This window comes from Pinus tabuliformis, chromosome Q (genome assembly GCF_031772625.1).
Source record: "Pinus tabuliformis cultivar Carrire ecotype Pingquan chromosome Q, CPIR1, whole genome shotgun sequence".
NCBI lineage: Eukaryota > Viridiplantae > Streptophyta > Pinopsida > Pinales > Pinaceae > Pinus > Pinus tabuliformis.
In genome coordinates, this window is record NC_142296.1 from 1,031,717,473 (window position 1) to 1,031,736,044 (window position 18,572).

At 39.7% G+C, this 18,572-nt stretch overlaps 2 protein-coding genes across 2 annotated transcripts in view; both read right to left on the minus strand.

Annotated features, from left to right (window-relative positions):
• Window positions 1–18,572, minus strand: part of LOC149223013 (DNA-directed RNA polymerase 1B, mitochondrial-like) — a 227,143-nt gene that overhangs the window by 168,842 nt on the left and 39,729 nt on the right. The window lies entirely within an intron of this gene.
• LOC149223014 (uncharacterized) overlaps window positions 11,149–18,572 on the minus strand; it is a 37,291-nt gene continuing 29,867 nt past the window's right edge. The window contains exons 3-4 of the mRNA XM_089383682.1: window positions 11,624–13,083; window positions 11,149–11,501 (exon numbers count right to left, since the gene is read on the minus strand). Of these exons, the coding sequence (XP_089239808.1) occupies window positions 11,298–11,501; window positions 11,624–13,083 (1,664 nt within the window). The 3' untranslated portion in view covers window positions 11,149–11,297. The remainder of the gene's footprint in view (window positions 11,502–11,623; window positions 13,084–18,572) is intronic.

An 18,572-nucleotide genomic window follows, 5' to 3' on the forward strand; every position in this document is an offset into this window, starting at 1 on the left:
ACTAAGCCTTATTAATATTAATTATGGATCTGGAAATACATGCCAAATGTGGTTTTGAGAGACTGTTAAAACTTCAGCAAGATATCTATATGGCTGACAATAGCTCCTCCAACATTATGCCCCTACGAGAGATTTGATTGGCCTCTCCTTGCAATCTCCACAGTAAGCCCAATGAAAGGATTTGATTTGATCCCTCTTCCGAGTGGCTAAGGTATATGTCTCAATACCGAAACCCCTCCTTACAAGATTAACTAAGTTGGACCACTGACCATTAAAACTAACCCTCTACATAATGTGAGCTCTCACCCAAACTAGCTCCAAGAGCTCAACTCAACAACAACAAAACAGTAATCCCAATTGCATGCCTAAGGGGTGAGCTCTCATCTCCTTTAAAAGTCATGGACTATTAGAATACCATGGGTCTTTTTCTTGTTTTATTAAAGTGACTTTATAATATTTTCTTTTCTTAGTCACTTTTTAATTAATTAATTTTCTCATAGCCTACGATTGATTTTTAATTTATACTCTAGGCTATTGAGATGCTCTCCATTACCAACACTAGGAAAAGAGACACTACAGGAACCCACTAGAAACTAGCCTAGGGGAATATGACAAGCATGCATCCAATGACTGTGTGTGTACAGAGGGCAAACAATGTGTCCATCCCTTAACTATAAGTGCTCAACACTAAAAGCCATCTACAAACATAACCCATCCGATAGGTTTGTCCAAGTGATCTACACAAATTGTCTATAAATGTCATCCCTAATGATCCTATTCAACCCCTGCCTAGTAGGTAAGAGGTGGCCAAGTGCACCAAGACAGTATCCAAGTGAAGAAAGTTGGTCCAACAAAATACCCATTAAATCCAAAAGATCAAAGATCCCTACAAACCAACCAATCATGGCTAGGCAAGCTGCCCAAAGCAATGGACTCCAATGTATAGTAAACCAAAGTACAAATATTGGTCTCATTCCTTCGTTGAGTCAACAAATCTCCTAACACGATGCAGAAATGAGACAAGGCTAAACACTCTCAAGCCTAAAGGATTGAGCATCAATCTATGTAAGAATGATCAACTTAGGCACTGTCTATTTGCATCTTATAATGCATTAGAACGGTTTGCACTCTCTTGGCTAAGGCCAAATAAAACTCGAGCAAACAAGGCACCCAAACCTCTAAACCATAAACAATTCTGGGATGATAAGGGTGTCCATGAGAGACATCTTGGATGATTTGTCCAAAAATTGGAGCTAGTAACACTGTATTTTGATAAGTGCAACCCAATGCCCTTGTTGACCTGAGGCTACATGGCATGCCTCAAACTAAAAGGATTGTTAATTTTAGATAACAATGGTATGTTCTATGCTTAGCACAATTTACTTCAATGTTCCTTTAGCAGCCCAGTGACAATTTCAATAATTTCCAGTAGCAATCACATCAACCATTAATCACATCGACAGCAAATGCAGATAGAACATAAAAACATATGCAGAAGACAAGCCAAGACAAGAGGACACCAGATTTGGCGAATGCCAGGGAAAAACCCCAATGTGGAGAAAACCCTTTGATCAAATCTTCTTATTATTATTCAATAGTTCAGCACAGAGGGAGAGTACAAAAATCAAATTTACTTGCCCAATACACAGTCAAATTATCCCTGTCAAATTCTGCAGTCAAACTTCAGCCCTAACCAGAAAGTCAGCGCTGCTCAAAACAGCAGAAAACCTTCTCCAATGCAGCTTGGTCTTCCTTGGTCAAACTCAGCCCGAACAGGAAGTCAAATGCAGCCCAAAACAGCTCAGTCAAAGGAGAGATAAAACCTGCTGTAATTTTCTACAATCAAACAGAAGTCAACCCTAAAGTCAACACAGGTCAACATGCCCAGAAAATATCGGTTTTAGTGCCAGTCAATGCAGCCTCCCAAAAATCGGAATTTTGACCCTCAAAACGCAGTCAAACAAAGTCAAGAACCCTTCGGTCAACATTGGTCAATGTTGGTCTGAAGTCCGCAATTTTTGGCCTGCAATCTGTTCCAAAAATTCGTCCTTCATCCACACGTGTGAGAGGGAGAGAGAGAAAGATGATCCCCAAGTTGTACAAACCAATCTTAACAATTCGTGCATGTGAGAGAATAAATTCAAAATCACACTTCTGCTTGTTCGAATGAGATGATCATTATATCAAACTTGGACCTCTTGAAAAGAGGAATCCAATGCAATAATCATCTCCATCATATGAGTTGTCCCAAGGTGGAATTTGGCCCTAGTTGCCAATTTTAAAACTCCCTCTCAACTAGGGAGAATTCCACCTACCAATCCATCTGTCATCATCATGCCATCCTGTCATCATGTACCATCTTTGTCATCACTTCTCTGCTCTGCTGAACCATGAAGTAATAATGAAGAAGTGATCGAGAGTGAGTCGCAAGACCTTACCACTCTCCACTGACACAAGTTAGTCCTTAATCCCAGATCAAGTTGTTGAACACCATGCATCCTAGTCATAGGGAGTACGGAAGTACATGATGTGTCCATCAGTAGTGCTATGGTCCCTAACCACTTTTCCCAACTCATTGGCCAGATGAGAGGTACTTCCCATGAATCTTGGACTCCATGGATAGGATGTGTGCTGAGGCATCGGCAAGAGAAGATGAACCACTCATCCTGCTCATATGCCATAGGAGAAGGTGAACCACCCATCCTATGCATATGTCAATCGAAGGGGAAGGTGAACCACCCACCCTACACGCGTCTGCAATAGTAGGGGAAAGTGAACCACTCACCCTACACACATGTCAACTATAATGGGGTATCACAAGGGAAGGTGAACCAATCACCCGTACATAGCGCACCACTAGGGGAAGGCTATGTTACCGGATCAGTCAAGCCTGATGGCTGGATCCGCGGATCCCCGGATCAGAGACGGATCCGGATCCGGATCCGTAGAGATCCGCCCGTCTTCTCTCTGTGTGTAAATACCGTATGTTGGCAAAAATTTCTCTCGGTGGGTAAAAAATTGTAATTCAGCACAAAATTTCTAAACAGAAATATCAACGCAAGTCAATTTCGAATGTTAAGAAATGGATTAAAAATCCCAACACGAAAATAAATTGAGTTGTTGGACGACATAAAATTTATTTTTTTTACATTGAAATGTATTATTTTTAATACAATTCATTATAAACTTTAATTCAAGTGAATGAAGCTAATGGTAAGAAAGAGAGGATATGAAGTCCGAGAGGGAGTTGGCGGGCCACAATTTATTATTTCTATGTTGACCGTATTATAAACTTTAATACAAAGATATATTATAAACTTTATATTATTTAATACAAATACATATTATAAACTTTAATACATGTGACGTCAAGATTACAATCTACTCGTATTTATTTAGAAGATATTTTATTTAAAGTTTAAAAAGTAAGTTTATATTTTAATAAATTTTCAAGTTTAAAAATAGTTTTTCTGAAATAAGTTTAATAATTTGCTTAATATAAATAATTATAACTAATAATTGATGTTTAAATATTTATAAATGATGCATTAATTATATTATGATTAACTTAATAATTATTTTTAAAGTATTATATTGAATTGATATATTTAAAACTTTTCATATGTTTTTTTTTTTTTTTATATAAATTTAATTAATACTTATAAATGATACGTTAGGAATTACTTATATAATACTTATTTATTGTATATAAAAATTACATACTGAAAATTTATGTATTTAATTTTATATTTATATAAATTTTAATTTTAAAAATTATAAAATATTTTATATTTGCTTGTACTTGCCGTTTCCGGATCCTGACTTTTCAAAAAAACTGGCGGATCCGTATCCAAATCTGGATCCGTATCCATATCCGAATCGGTATCCTGGTAACTTAGGGGGAAGGTGAACCACTCACCCTATGGTCGCTCATAGCTCCAAGAAGTACCCCGGTCCCCAAGCCCCCAGGAGCTCCTAAAGCTTAGTATCCAACTCATGCGAGACCCTCGTAGGAGGGTCTTTCCACGACTCCAAGTTTCTCTAGGAAGGTTAAGAATTTGACCTTCCCCAAAGGCTTCGTGAGAATATCTGCGACCTGCTCATCCATCCTGACGTGTTGGAGCCTTATTACTCCCCATTGTACCATATCCCGGATAAAGTGGTACCTAATATCAATGTGCTTGGAGAGATCGTGGAACACGGGATTCTCTGAAAGGCGAATCCCACTCTGATTTTTGCAGAAGATCACGGTAGTATCCAGCACGTAACCAAATAGCTCACAGAAGAGCTTCCTCAACCAAACAGCTTCACAACAGGCCATACTTTCAGCAATGTATTTGTTGAGCAATCTAGGACATTGAATAGTTAAAAGATTTCTCTACTTGATAATTGCTTGTGATATACTTTTACTTCTTAGCTTATAGTGTTTTCTTCATTATGTTATTATTGTGTTCTTTTCATCAAGACAATTACCAATATGCACAATAAAAGACAAGTGACACAGTATGTAGGCTAGTCAGCCAGGGCCAAAACCTCTCACCTCTTGAGAGGAAAACCCGATCAAAATTCTTCTTCTAGATCTTCAATTGACGAGTATCAAGACCATGACACAGACCCTTTACTCTTGTATCCTCCCAAGAACCTTGTCACTAACCTTGATGCTCTGCCTCTTCCTTCTCTCGACTTCCTTCTTGATCTCTAATTGCTCTTCTCGTCTCCTTCTAGAGAAACTCGATCTCTATTCTTCACATTGTTCTTTCTTGGCTTCCTCTAGAGAATCTTGGTCTCTAGGCTTTCACTGATCTTCTCTAGAGAAACTCGATCTCTAGATTTCTATCTCAATCACCCAGAAGAACCCTTCTTTTGTTGCCCAGAAGAAACCTCTCCTTCACTTGCCCAGAAGAAACCTCCTTCTTCGCTGCCCCAGAAGAAACTTCCTTCATTGCCCCAGAAGAAACCTTTCCTTCGCACTTCCCAGAAGAATCTCTTTCTCCATTGGTCCAGAAGAATCTCTCTTCGTTATGCCTAGAAGAAACCTTCCTGTCCTTTCTTCGCACTTCTCTTTGCAGCCCCTTCTTCGCACTCCTTCACCCTTTCTTCGCACTTCTCTTTGCAGCCCCTTCTTCACACTGCTTCACCCTTTCTTCGGACTTCTGATTGACCGAAAGCTTGACAAGTTTCTTGCCTCTAATGGAGGCAAAGTGTGGCTATATATACACCTCATCATATGTCCTTTAGACCAACATGATAGCTGGAGGTTAGGCCGACTTCTTCTAGCATGTTCTTTCATCGTTGTAGGCCGACTTGAAGAGGATAAGTGGCAAGTTCTTGGAGGATAATTTACATAGCCAATATTGTCCTTTTACAAAGTGAAACATGACTTCATTACATGACAATGACTCTATCATTTTATGACTAGATAACAAATAAATCCTAAAGACTCTCAATGGGAGTCTTGACTCAAAAACAAAAACTCTTGCTCATGAAACCCATGAAGCAAGTCAATATAATAAATTTATTTTTCTTCTTTACATCACATTACATAAAATCATAATTACATGTCATTATGAAGACCGAACCTAGTTATACTTTCCAACACTCCCTCTTAACTAGGGAGGTATTCATCACGGTACTTGGACTTTATCAATCTGAAGAATTTCTCAGAAGAAGAATTCAGATTGGTAACTCATTTGTATAGCATCATATCAACCAACATTGTTACATAGCAAGGCCTTGACTAACAACTCCTAATGTCCACAAGATGTGAGCTCAATGATGGCGAGACCGATGATTTATAGACACCCTCATCATTGTCTCTCTCAGAACATACCCCACCCCGGTTCTCTCAGGGTATGTTCCATGAGGACTATTCTTATCTTGGACTCCCCAATCCTCAAAGAATATCAGTCCTCCACGACTACTCTTCCATTGAATGCCCGATCTCATCCCCGAAGAGTATTGGATGCCAAATGATTACCCAATCCTCGATTTTGTCTTCTCGAGTGAAGACCAGAATGACATGTCTATCTCTCCCTCTCAAATAGGGAGGACACATTCCAATAAAGGAATTTACTCATTCCTACCGAAAAGGAATGTACTTAATCTCCCTCTTGGCTTAGTAATTTCCAAGTTTCTTCCAAGTAAGAAACTTTTTTTCAAGCTCCCTCTTAACTAGGGACCTACAGCAGCTCCTCATGTGGAACAACTAGATGCATTAAGAACTCCTCTTTTCTTCGATGTCATCAATTTATTTTGTCATGGAGTCTTCATCTTTTGGGGACTTCTTCATAGAGCATAGACCATCCATCACTTTCATCCATGAGTTAGTCATGTCCTCGTCTCATCAGAAAGTGATCCATCAAATTTTTCATCTGCCCTTTGCTTTATGTCATTCTGCCTTCATGCCATATTTTCTGGAAGGATCTTTCATCCTTCAATATGGTCCTCTTGGAAGTCATCCACATATTTTACCGTTGGCAGTCCTACATGAGCCCATCCAAATATTAGTTCTAAATGAACACTTAAATCAAGATTTACCTTTCTGATGGTCTTTCATCATGACAACTTCCTGTAGGTATTAGCATCTTGCATGCAAATTGACACATTTCCCAAAGATATCTATTGTCAAGGGTCTCCATCTCTTTCCGACTCCTATCAGAGTCTTCATATCTTTCTGGGAGATATTTTAGTCAAATCTTCTTGGACTTCGGATGTTGAATGCCTTCTACCTTTGTTGCATATTTTCACAATCTCTTCCTTTCTTTTCACACACTTTATTCCCAGGAGCTTCCAATCAGAGTTCCTCAATTGTAGTCAGCTTCCTCATGATTCATATGAGAACATATTATGTTGATTTCATCTAGTGCGACTTATGCTTTTCTGCAATCTTTCAGAGGAGGAGATCCTTTCTTCTTTTGATCATATTTCCCAAGATGGAAATAGTGATCCATATTATCTGCAACCATACGACATGACTTTCATAACAACTTATGTAAGCATACATACCTCATTTTTCCTTTCGATCATCCAGACTTCCTATAGTAGCTTCATTTGAATGAAAGAACTTTATCCCTTTAGACCTGCAATCTTAGTTATGTCATCATACAATCATCCTTGAATTCCACAAGTTGGCGTTCTGAATGAAACTCCTTGCCTTCCTTTCTTAATCGGTGAATCCTTTGATAAGGATTCCATCAGAGAAACTTGAGGATCTTTCATACCCTAACCTGGCAGATGTTGACTATAGTATGATGATCTCATTCGATGATGACCTCTACTTCTTTCTATAAGTATCACTTGGGATTTCAGTGAGGTTTCCAAGAGCTCTTATTCTTTGTACTCGATAGAATTTCTTCCAGACGTTATTTTTTCTACTCATGTCACGAGCTCTTACTCTTAATGCTTCTATCACGATGCTACTTTCTAATTTGATGCATCCTATCTTATTTACATTGCTTCCTATGTATAAATTACAAGTGAAAAGTACCTTCTGGTGAAGAAGATCCTATCAATCATTGTAGAGATATTTTTGCTTCTTCCTTCTTAAGCTTCTTTGTCTCAAGTTCTTTCACTTCCTTAATATGGGCTTCTTCCTTGTCCCTCTTGTATTTAGGACAATCTCTTCTATAATGCCCAATTTCTGACAACCATAGCATCTTTCCTTAGCCATGTTCTTCTTCGTTTTCTTTGGAGGATTAAACTTTCCAAATTTCCCTTTTTTTCCTGTCACTGGTTCATCCCTTCTATCTAAGCTTTAGTTACTTTCTTTCTTCAGCTTGTCTTCTTCTGCCTTCCAAAGAGACCATAATTTGATGAATGGGATAGCTTCCTCTTTACTAGTAGATATGAGGTTACCTTCCTCATCAATCAATGCATTTAGAATAATGGAGATTATTTCGTTGTCAGATACCATCTCTCCTAGATCCTGCAATTGCCCTTTTATCTGAGATGCTTTTGAAAGACACGACGATATCCCTTCATCCTTTGACACATTCAATTTATATAGATCAGATCCAAGTGATATGATCTTTTCCATCGTGCTGTTATAGAAAAGTTCTACCAAGTTATCATATATTTCTTTAGATGTCTACAGCTCAGCTACACAGGAAATGAGAGGATCTTTGATAGACTCCTAAAGAATCTTTTGAGCCTTGAGATCCCTTTCCATATATTCAGATAAAGCTTGTTCTTCAAATGGCTTGGAGACCTTTCCATCAACATGATTAATGACTTCATTTACTTCGAGGACTATATCTATCCTTCTTTTCCATACAAGGAAGTTTGATATCCCAACCAGCCTTTGGTTCTCCTTGAAACATGAAGTCATTTTTAATAGATTAGATTATAATAAAAGGTACTTACTTGTGAAGATAGAATCTTCAACTCGATGACAAACTTGTTGCTTCAGATGATCCCTTTCAAGTGATATCGTAGCTTTAATAAAGACAAGAATGCCTTTCGATCTAACCTTAGATTTGAAGAGCTTCCACTTCTTTGGTGATGTATGATTTCTAGAGTGCTTCTAGGGTTTCAGTCTTTCTGCCTGCTTCCTTCTTGTAGATGATTTCAAGACTCTCGTTGGTGTAGATTTCTTCGATCTAGGGTTTTCCTTTGGTAGCCCTTGGCTTTGTTAAGATCCTTCTTTGAAGCTTGATTCTCATGTGTCTACTTGCTTGAATGCTCCTTCTTGACTTCAGCACCTAAGCTCCGATACCATGTTAAGAAATCCAGGGCATTGAATAGTTAAAAGATTTCTCTGCTTGATAATTGCTTGTGATGTACTTTTACATCTTAGTTTATAGTCTTTTCTTCATTATGTTATTATTGTGTTCTTTTCATCAAGACAATTACCAATATGCACAATAAAAGACAAATGACACAGTATGTAGGTTAGTCAACCAAGGTCAAAACCTCTCACCTCTTGAGAGAAAAACTCTATCAAAATTCTTCTTCTAAATCTTCAATTGACGAGTACCAAGACCATGACACAAACCCTTGACTCTAGTATCCTCCCAAGAACCTTGTCACTAACCTTGATGCTTTGCCTCTTCCTTCTCGCAACTTCCTTCTTGATCTCGAACTGCTCTTCTCGGCTCCTTCTAGAGAAACTCGGTCTCTATTCTTCACATTGTTCTTTCTTGGCTTCCTCTAGAGAATCTCGATCTCTAGGCTTTCACTGATCTTCTCTAGAGAAACTCGGTCTCTAGATTTCTATCTCGATCACCCAGAAGAATCCTTCTTTTGCTACCCAGAAGAAACCTTTCCTTCGCTTTCCCAGAAGAAACCTTCTTCTTCGTTGTCCCAGAAGAAACTTCCTTCGTTGTCCCAAAAGAAACTTCCTTCGTTGCCCCAGAAGAAACCTTTCCTTCGCATTGCCCAAAAGAATCTCTTTCTTCGCTAATGCAGAAGAATCTCTCTTAATTATGCCCAGAAGAAACCTTCTTGTCTTTTCTTCACACTTCTCTTTGCAGCCCCTTCTTCGCACTCCTTCTTCACCCTTTCTTCGCACTCCTTCTTCATCCTTTCTTCGCACTTATGCTTGACCGAAAGCTTGTCGAGTTTCTTGCCTCTAATGGAGGTCAAGTGTGGCTATATATACACCTCATCATATGCCCTTTAGGTCGACGTGATAGCTAGAGGTTAGGCCAACTTCTTCTAGCATGTTCTTTCATCGTTGTAGGCCGACTTGAAGTGGATAAGTGACATGTTCTTGGAGGATACTTCACGTAGACAATATTGTCATTTTACAAAGTGTAGCATGACTTCATTACATGGCAATGACTCTATCATTTTATGACTAGATGACAAATAAATCCTGAAGACTCTCAATGGGAGTCTTGACTCATAAACAAAAAACCCTTGCTCATGAAACCCATGAAGCAAGTCAATATAATAAATTTATTTTTCTTCTTTACATTACATAAAATCATAATTACATGTCATTATGATGAGTGAACCTAGTTACACTTTTCAACAGTATTCGGCATCAGCAGTGCTTAAAGCAACCGATTTCCGCTTCCTTCTCATCCAAGATATTGAAGCAAACCCTAAAGAGAAGCAACACCCAAATGTGCTCTTACGATCCACCACACTGCCAGCCCAGTCAACATTTGTATATCCATGTAGCCTCAAATTCCCAACAATGTATCTCAGTCCATAGTGGATTGTGCCCCAGAGATATCTCAAGAGATTCTTAGCAACAATCCAATGAATGTGATGAGGCTCAACCATAAATTGACTCAATGTGTTCACAGCGAAGCATATGTCAGGATGGGAGTTTACCAAGAACATAAAGGCCCCCACAAGTTGACAATACTCAGAAGGGTTCGCTAATAGCTTCTTGAAGTTGAGTTCCATCGTAGTAGACACGGACTTGCAATCCACCATCCCACATCTCTCAAGTAGCTTCACAATGTATTTACCTTGAGAAAGCAAATCTCACCTGCCTTTTGCCAGACCTCTAGCCCTAGGAAATAGTGCACCAGTCCTAGGTCCCTCATCTCAAATTCGAAAGCCAACTCCCTCTTGCATTGATGAATGAGAGGGTCATCACCTATCAGAAAGTGATCATCCACATAAAGGACCAAAATGAGAGCCCTATCCTTTTCAAACTTGAAGTATATGTTCGGGTCAACTTCACTTCTTCTAAAACATAGCTTCATAAGATAATTATCTATCCTCTCACACAAAGCCCTGGGGGCTTGGTTCAACCTATAGAGGGCTTTCTTCAACCTGCATAAGTGAACTTCGAACCCCTTAGGTTGTTGCAATGTTGCACGAAGCGGGAGCGAAGCGGAAGCGCGGAGCGCGGAAGCATCATTTTCCAAAAATCTAGGAAGCGAAGCGTCCGCGGAAGCGTCTGCTATATATATATATTTTTTTGCATTTATACTCAAAACAAACATCCCAAATACCAAATTAATTGTAGAAGACATGAAAACATGCATATTTTTGCATAAATCAAGATAGATATGGCATCCATGATTCCATTGTAGTTACTAGTATGTACAACAATCATCTATATTCTAGCTATTACAAACATACATCAAATTTTTAAGCATATTATAAAACATAAAACATTTAAGCATATTATAAAACATAAAACATAGAGCATATTATGATTTATCTAGCAAGTGAGCAACTGTCAACATTTGTCATGTCCAAAATTCAAATAATAATGTTTACAAAATATGTCACTTGGTCACCGCCAAGCCAAAAAGGTTCAAAATTCAAATTCACAAGTCTACAAGTCTAATGAGTAATCTATGACAAAAAGAAGTAGATTGTGAATATATCTACTAATCTCTCCTCCTTCCACCACGAATAGAACGTGATGGCGGGCCTCCACGTGGTGGCAATGAAGAAGATGGTCCCTGTGTAAGTCGTGGCACTGGAACTGATGAAGAAGAACCCCCTGCCGTTGGTGTTGAACCATGGAACCTAGAAACCAAGGGACCAGATGGGGGTGGGGGTTGTGGCATATCAACACCCGTGTCATCATCCTAGAATCGCTCAAAAAATTCATGCAAAAAAAAAAACACTAGTTAACAAAAAAATTAAAAACATGAATTAGAGAAATGCTTTATAAGGGAAAATTGGAAAATTCATACCACAATGGACATACCTGGATAAGAGAATCCTCTAATTGCTCTAGTCGCAACACTCCATCCTCCAAATTGGGCTCCTCTGGATTCTTGTCCCAAGTCAACAAGTCTTTATTAGACTTTGCATCTTCACAGTAATGGGACAACAATCGCAAGTTGTAATGAACATAAACCAAGCTCTCTGCCCGGTCTAAATTCAACCTGTTCCTTTTAACACTGTGGATGAAAGAATAAGAGCTCCAACACCTCTCTGCAGAAGAAGTGTTTACCACCTGTGATAGCACCCGCAATGCCAAACTCTGTAGAAGTGGAGTAGGCCCTCCATGCATGTTCCACCACTCAAGAGCAGAAAAATGCTCTCGATCTTCAATTGCATGCATGCTCCCAAATGGACCAGTGTTGCTCGTATAGTTGCTCACCTGTCTCCGTACCAATGCAGCCTCCTCATTATCAGGGATTAATCTACTCAATGCAGCCATATATTTTTCGTGAACCTCTTTATCTTGGTGTGGTTTTTTCCTGACTCCCCCCCCAGGTGCTGGTTTTGAAAGCCATGATGGATGATAGTATTTAGGTGTCAAAACATATGCTAATGCATGCAATGGAACATTTAGCATATCCCATCGTTTTTCCACCTCTTCACGAATATAATTGTACAAGGTGGTATCTCTAGGCTCAACAATGTCTTTAATCTGCCCCAACATGCTATCCATTTGCTCATACACCTCCCCAATTACTGGTCGATCTGAATCTGCAAACTTGATCATGTAATAAATTGGTTTGGTGAATTGCAAAACATATTTAACCTGTGACCAAAAGTAACTGTCAAGAACAGTGTCCTTGACTTCATTAGCACCATCTGTGTCAGTGTTAATTTCATCCCATGTTTCAGCACACACCAGATTAGTTAAAGCTTGTCTCACCCTCACTAGCCGCCTAAAGGTGAGGTAATAACTAGCAAATCTTGTCTTTGCAATTTTAAGCAATTGCAACTTGGAGTAAGTGCCATAGAAGTAGTTTACCCTTGTATGCCCTGTGATGAATTTAATGAGCTGCTTCCCTTTCCTGTAAACCTCAGCAATCCACCCACAATCTTTGTGTTTCACAATATCATGCATCAAAAGGTTCAATGTGTGAACCAGGCACCCAGACCAAAAGATGTGTGGATGAGTACGCTCAATAATTTTTCCTGCTAACTTACAATTTGCTGCATTATCTGTGATCACTTGAACCACATTATTCGGACCAACATCTTTGATTGATTTCAATAGGAGATCTGCAATGTTTGGTGCAGTTGCACTGATGGAGGAGGAGTCATGAGATGCAATAAATACTGCACCACTAGAAGAAACACCAAGAACATTTATCAAATGTTGGTTTCTAATATTTGTCCACCCATCTGATACAATGGATACCCCAGAATCCACCCACTCGTGTGTAAAACGTGTCAAAGCTCTTTGAACCTTAGCTTTTTCTCTTTCTAATAACACTGTTCTAGCTTTCTCATAGTTGGGGGCCTTGTATCCTTTTGGGGCTTCATTGATGGCCTTTACCATTTCATGCCAATAGGGAGAGCGAAGCACATTGAATGGTACACCGCAAGCACAAAGAAAACAGACTATCTTTCCATCCACATCATCCCTCCCAGCAACATTAAGGAAATCCCCTATTGTTTTTCTACCTCCAGAGGTTGCAAAAGTACCATGAGGAGATGGGCAACTACCAAATTTAGAGGTTGCACTTGATTCAGAATGAGTTTTTTGTTTCTTGTTTTTTCGTTGTGCAGCCATCTCAATTTGGATGTATTTTTCTCTTTGTTCACTTGAAATGTTTGGGCAAATGGTTACCCCCACAGAACCCTTTTTTTCATCACTGTCCAGCACCCCACAAAGATGCCTCCTCAGACGGGTATATGAACCCGTATATGGTTTTCCTCCATGACAACCATGAGGGCACAAAAATTTGTAAGATCCACCACCCTTTCCCCCTTCAAGTTTGGTCACATAGTTCCACAAGGGATTTGATGTACCTTTCCCATCTTGTGCTTCAGTGTCCCCTTCAAGTTCATCCCCTTCCTCTTCAAACCCTTCCTCCTCATCATACATTGGGTCACCAAGTTCATCCCCTTCCTCTTCCCCTCTATTCCTCACCCTTGCCATCATTAAAACCAAGAGTGGAATGATACATAGAAGCCAAAAGAACACCATCTTGGAATATGGATATAGGTGGTGGACAACCTGTAAATAAAGGAGCAAGTAGAAACAATGCGAAAGAGTAGGAGAGGGAGGAGAAAAATACAATTTTTTTTTCAAAAAAACAAGGGAGTTTGGGGTTTGAACTTACCTCTTTAGCTCTTGTAGATGAAGTCCTCCAAGCTCCTCCTCCTTCTCCTAGCTCCTCCTTCTTCACTCCTCCAAGCTCTCCTCTCTTCTCCTCTCTTCTCCTCTCCTTTCCTCTCTTCTCTTCTCCTCTCCTCTCTTCTCTTCTCCAACTCTCATAAACTCAAAGTGAGAAAATGAGAAGAGAATGGGGGCTTTATTCTTTTCTAAACTCACCCTAAAGTGACCCTAACCCACCCCTAACCCACCCCCTCATGCTTAGTTAAGTTAGATTTTAAATGAAATTAAAAAAAAAAATTGATATCCGCGGGTTGCGTGCGGGTTGCGCCCGGGTGGCGTGCGGGTGGCGTGCGCTTCCGGGCAGGTTGCGTGGCGCCACCTCATGCCCGAACCGCATGCCGAAGCGCGATTCCGGGGGGCCGCAACCTCATTTGGCAGGAGTCGTTTCAAAAATGCGGAAGCGCGCAACCTAAAAATCGGAATCGCGATTCCTCTGTCGATTCCAGAACGCTTCCGCACGGGTCGCGGTTCCGGGTTAGGATCCGGGGGGGGGCGATTCCTGCAACCCTGGGTTGTTGTATATACACTTCCTCCTTAAGCGAGCCATGCAAGAAAGCAGTTTTGACATCCATTCGGTGTAGGCTCCATCCTTGGGACGCAGCAAGGGCTATGATCGAACGGATAGTGGTATATCAGGCAACCAATGCAAATATCTCATCATAGTCCACTCCTTCCTTTTGAGAGAAACCTTGAGCAAAGAAACTGGCTTTAAACTTTTGATCAATCCCATCAGCTCCATGTTTGATTTTGTAAAGCCATTTTGAAGTAACCACTGACTTGTCCTTGGGTTTAGGAACCACACTCCAGACATCATTCTTCATGATCAACTCATATTCCTCGTTCATCGCATCCTTCCAAAATTGTTGCTTCACGGCTTCTTCAAATATACATGGCTCAGATTGTACAATAGTACTCATGGCAGCTAAGTATCCTTGTTACCTATTGGGCTTCTTGCTTTCACAAAATGTTCCCCTTGGTGCAACATGTCTCTCGGCATCTTCAAGAGTATCTTTGAGCCATAAAGGTATTTTCTTTAAGTAGAGGGCTCACTAGGAGGTGGATCAATGGGATCCATCGGACCTTCAACATCGGGCATCGGATCATCTGTCGAAGATTCATCCTGCTTTCCTGCATCATCATCATTGTCCTTCCTAGGGATAGGAAGGTCTCGGACTTTCCCAAGGGCAAAATCTTCATTGAAAGTGACATCATGACTTATTTCCACTTCTCTTTGACCAGGCACATAGATTCTATATGCCTTCGAAGTTTCACTATAGCCCACAAATGTTCCTTTCTTCCCATATGCATCTAGCTTGTTTCTTTTCTCTTTTAGCAAATGAAAATATATGGGACAACAAAAAATTCTACAATGAGAAACATCAAGTTTCTTACCAGTGAAAACTTCTTCGGGTATCTTGAAGTCCAATGCTTGATGTGGGCATCTATTTTGAACATATACAGCAGTGTTGGCAGCTTCTCCCCATAAGAACTTCGGTAGACCTTGGTCATGAAGCATGGCACGGGTGGCTTCTATGATAGTTCGATTCTTCCTTTTGGCAACACCATTTTGTTCAGGAGTATATGCAGTAGTGGTCTCCCTCTTAATGCCAGCTTCTCTACAATAGTCATTGAATTCATTTGACTCATATTTGGTTCCATTATCGGTCCTCAATATTTTGATCTTCTTCCCTATTTGATTCTCGACCAAGGCTTTGAAAGAGCGGAACCATTTGAACACTTCATCCTTCTTCTTTAAGAAATAGAACTATGTTTTGCGAGAGAAGTCATCCACAAAAATTGCATAGTACCAATACCCCCCCCCCAAAGATATTACGGGCAACATACCTAATAGATCATAATGGACCAATTGAAAAATATTGGTAGTTTGACTTTCACTTGAGCGGAATGGTACCCTTGTATGTTTTCCGGTTGCACAACCCTGACAAACTCCTTCATGATTTATGTTGAATTTGGGCATACCTGTGACCATCTTCCTTACATTAGGTAAGGCTTTGTAATGAAGGTGAAAAAATCTTCGGTGTCATAATTCGGATTGAAGAGAAGTATCGCCAGTCATTGCCCCCAACGAACTTCCTCCAACCTGATAGAGACCTTCAACCTTAAATCCAAGTGTAAATGCATCTTTCAAGTTCCTTTGCCAAACACGAACCTTCCCATCAACAAATGTCACCTTGAAACATTTATCTTCCATCGCAAAAATAGAGACCAAGTTCTTTTTCAGATCGGGTGCATACAAACTTCTTGTAAATGAAGAGTTTGACCTTGATTTAAGTGAAGAGTAACAGTCCCAATTCCTTTCACGGGATAAGTGGCATTATCCCCAAGTATAATCTCCATATTTGTCTTTTCAACCAAGTTTGAGAAGGCCTTGTACCCAATGAAGTGCCTTGAGGCACCACTATCAATCAACCAATGATCCAATGTATCCGAAGGAGAGACAGTGGTGAGGGGAGAAATAAGATAAAATTCATTTTGCTTTTCTACAACATTAGTTTCTTCATACCTGGAGTTTCTTCACTTCTTAGGAGAACGACCATTTCCATATCGAGTAGCGGGAGCATTCCTCTTTCCTTTGTTGTTGAACCTATTGTTCCTTTGATTGCCATTGCCTTTGTAATTGTTGTGGTTATTGTTGTCATCATCCCTTGGAGTATCCTTCTTGTGAGAACACTCTCTAGCAAAGTGGCTAAACCTGTTGCAATTGAAGCATCTTCCTTTTCTTCCTTCTTTGAATCTCGGCTTGAACCCTTGACCTTGTCTTCCAGCATTGTTATTCCTTTTAGCATGAGCGAAGAAAGCGGTAGGATTATTTCCATTTGAGGGCTTGTCTCTTTCCATCGTCCTTATTTCTTCTTGAGTGCATATAGCCAATAATTCATCAAATCCCGAAATCCTGTCATTGTTGAAGATGGTAGTATTAAACACATCTCATTCTCTTGTAAGGCATCCAAGTGCAATAAGAATGAGCTCCTTGTCACCAACAACTTCTCCTTGACTTCTTACGAGGACGACGATTTCCATATCGAGTAGCGGGAGCATTCCTCTTTCCTTTGTTGTTGAACCTGTTGTTCCTTTGATTGCCATTGCCTTTATAATTGTTGTGGTTATTGTTGTCATCATCCCTTGGAGTGTCCTTGTGAGAACACTCTCTAGCAAAGTGGTCAAACCTGTTGCAACTGAAGCATCTTCCTTTTCTTCCTTCTTCGTATCTCGACTTGAACCCTTGACCTTGTCTTATTGGACCAGCATTGTTCTTCCTTTTAGCATGAGCGGAGAAAGCGGTAGGATTATTTCCATTTGAGGGCTTGTCTCTTTCCATCATCCTTATTTCTTCTTGAGTGCTTATAGCCAATAATTCATCAAATCCCGGAATCCTGTCATTGTTGAGGATGGTAGTATTAAACACATCCCATTCATCAATAAGTCATCCAAGTGCAATAAGAGTGAGCTCCTTGTCACCAACAACTTCTCCAGTAGATAGGAGATCATTCTTGATTTCGGTAATCCTCATGAAGTAGGATTGAGTGGGTTCTCTTCTATCCATCTTGATGTCTTTCAACTTGTTCTTGAGAAAGAGAACTTGATTTGCATTATTTACCTTGAACATCCCAACCAACTTGTCATACATCTCCTTAGATGTTTCCAAATCGGAAAAATAAGCAACCAAAGGCTTGTGAATAGAATCAACAATAATTTTCTTAGCTTTGACGTCACCTTTCTTGTACTTTGTTTTTGCAGTAGCAGGTGCACTTGAAGCAAGCTCCACCACTCTTCCTTTGACATAGTCCATAGCATCATTTTCTTCCAAAGTCAAAACCAGAAACATCTTCCATGCATGATAGTCGGATTTGTCCTTAAGCTTGTCCTCGGATTTGAAATAATGTAGTCATCATTGAGACTACTTCCAAGTACTTGACCAACAGCTTCCCTTAGTGATTGTTTTTCCTCACTCTTGCTTGGGCTTTGTCTTCATCTGAGCTTTGATACCATGTTAATTTTAGATAACAATGGTATGTTCTACGCTTAGCACAATTTACTTCAATGTTCCTTTAACAGAATGACAATTTCAATAATTTTTAGTAGCAATCACATTAACCATTAATCACATTGACAGTAAATGCAGATAGAACATAAAAACATATGCAGAAGACAAGCCAAGATAAGAGGACACCAGATTTGGCAGATGCCAATGAAAAACCCCAATGTGGGGAAAACCCTTTGATCAAATCTTCTTATTATTATTCAATAGTTCAGCAAAGAGAGTACAAAAATCAAATTTGCTTGCCCAATACACAGTCAAATTAGCCCTATCAAATTCTGCAATCAAACTTCAGCCCTAACCAGAAAGTCAACGTTGGTCAAAATAGTAGCAAACCTTCTCCAATTCAACTCAGTCTTCCTTAGTCAAACTCGGCCTGAAAAGGAGGTCAAATGCAGCCCAAAACAACATGGTCAAACTCAATCAAAGGAGAGATAAAACCTACTATAATTTTTTGCGATCAAACAAAAGTCAACGCAAGTCAACATGCCTAGAAAATTTTGTTTTTAG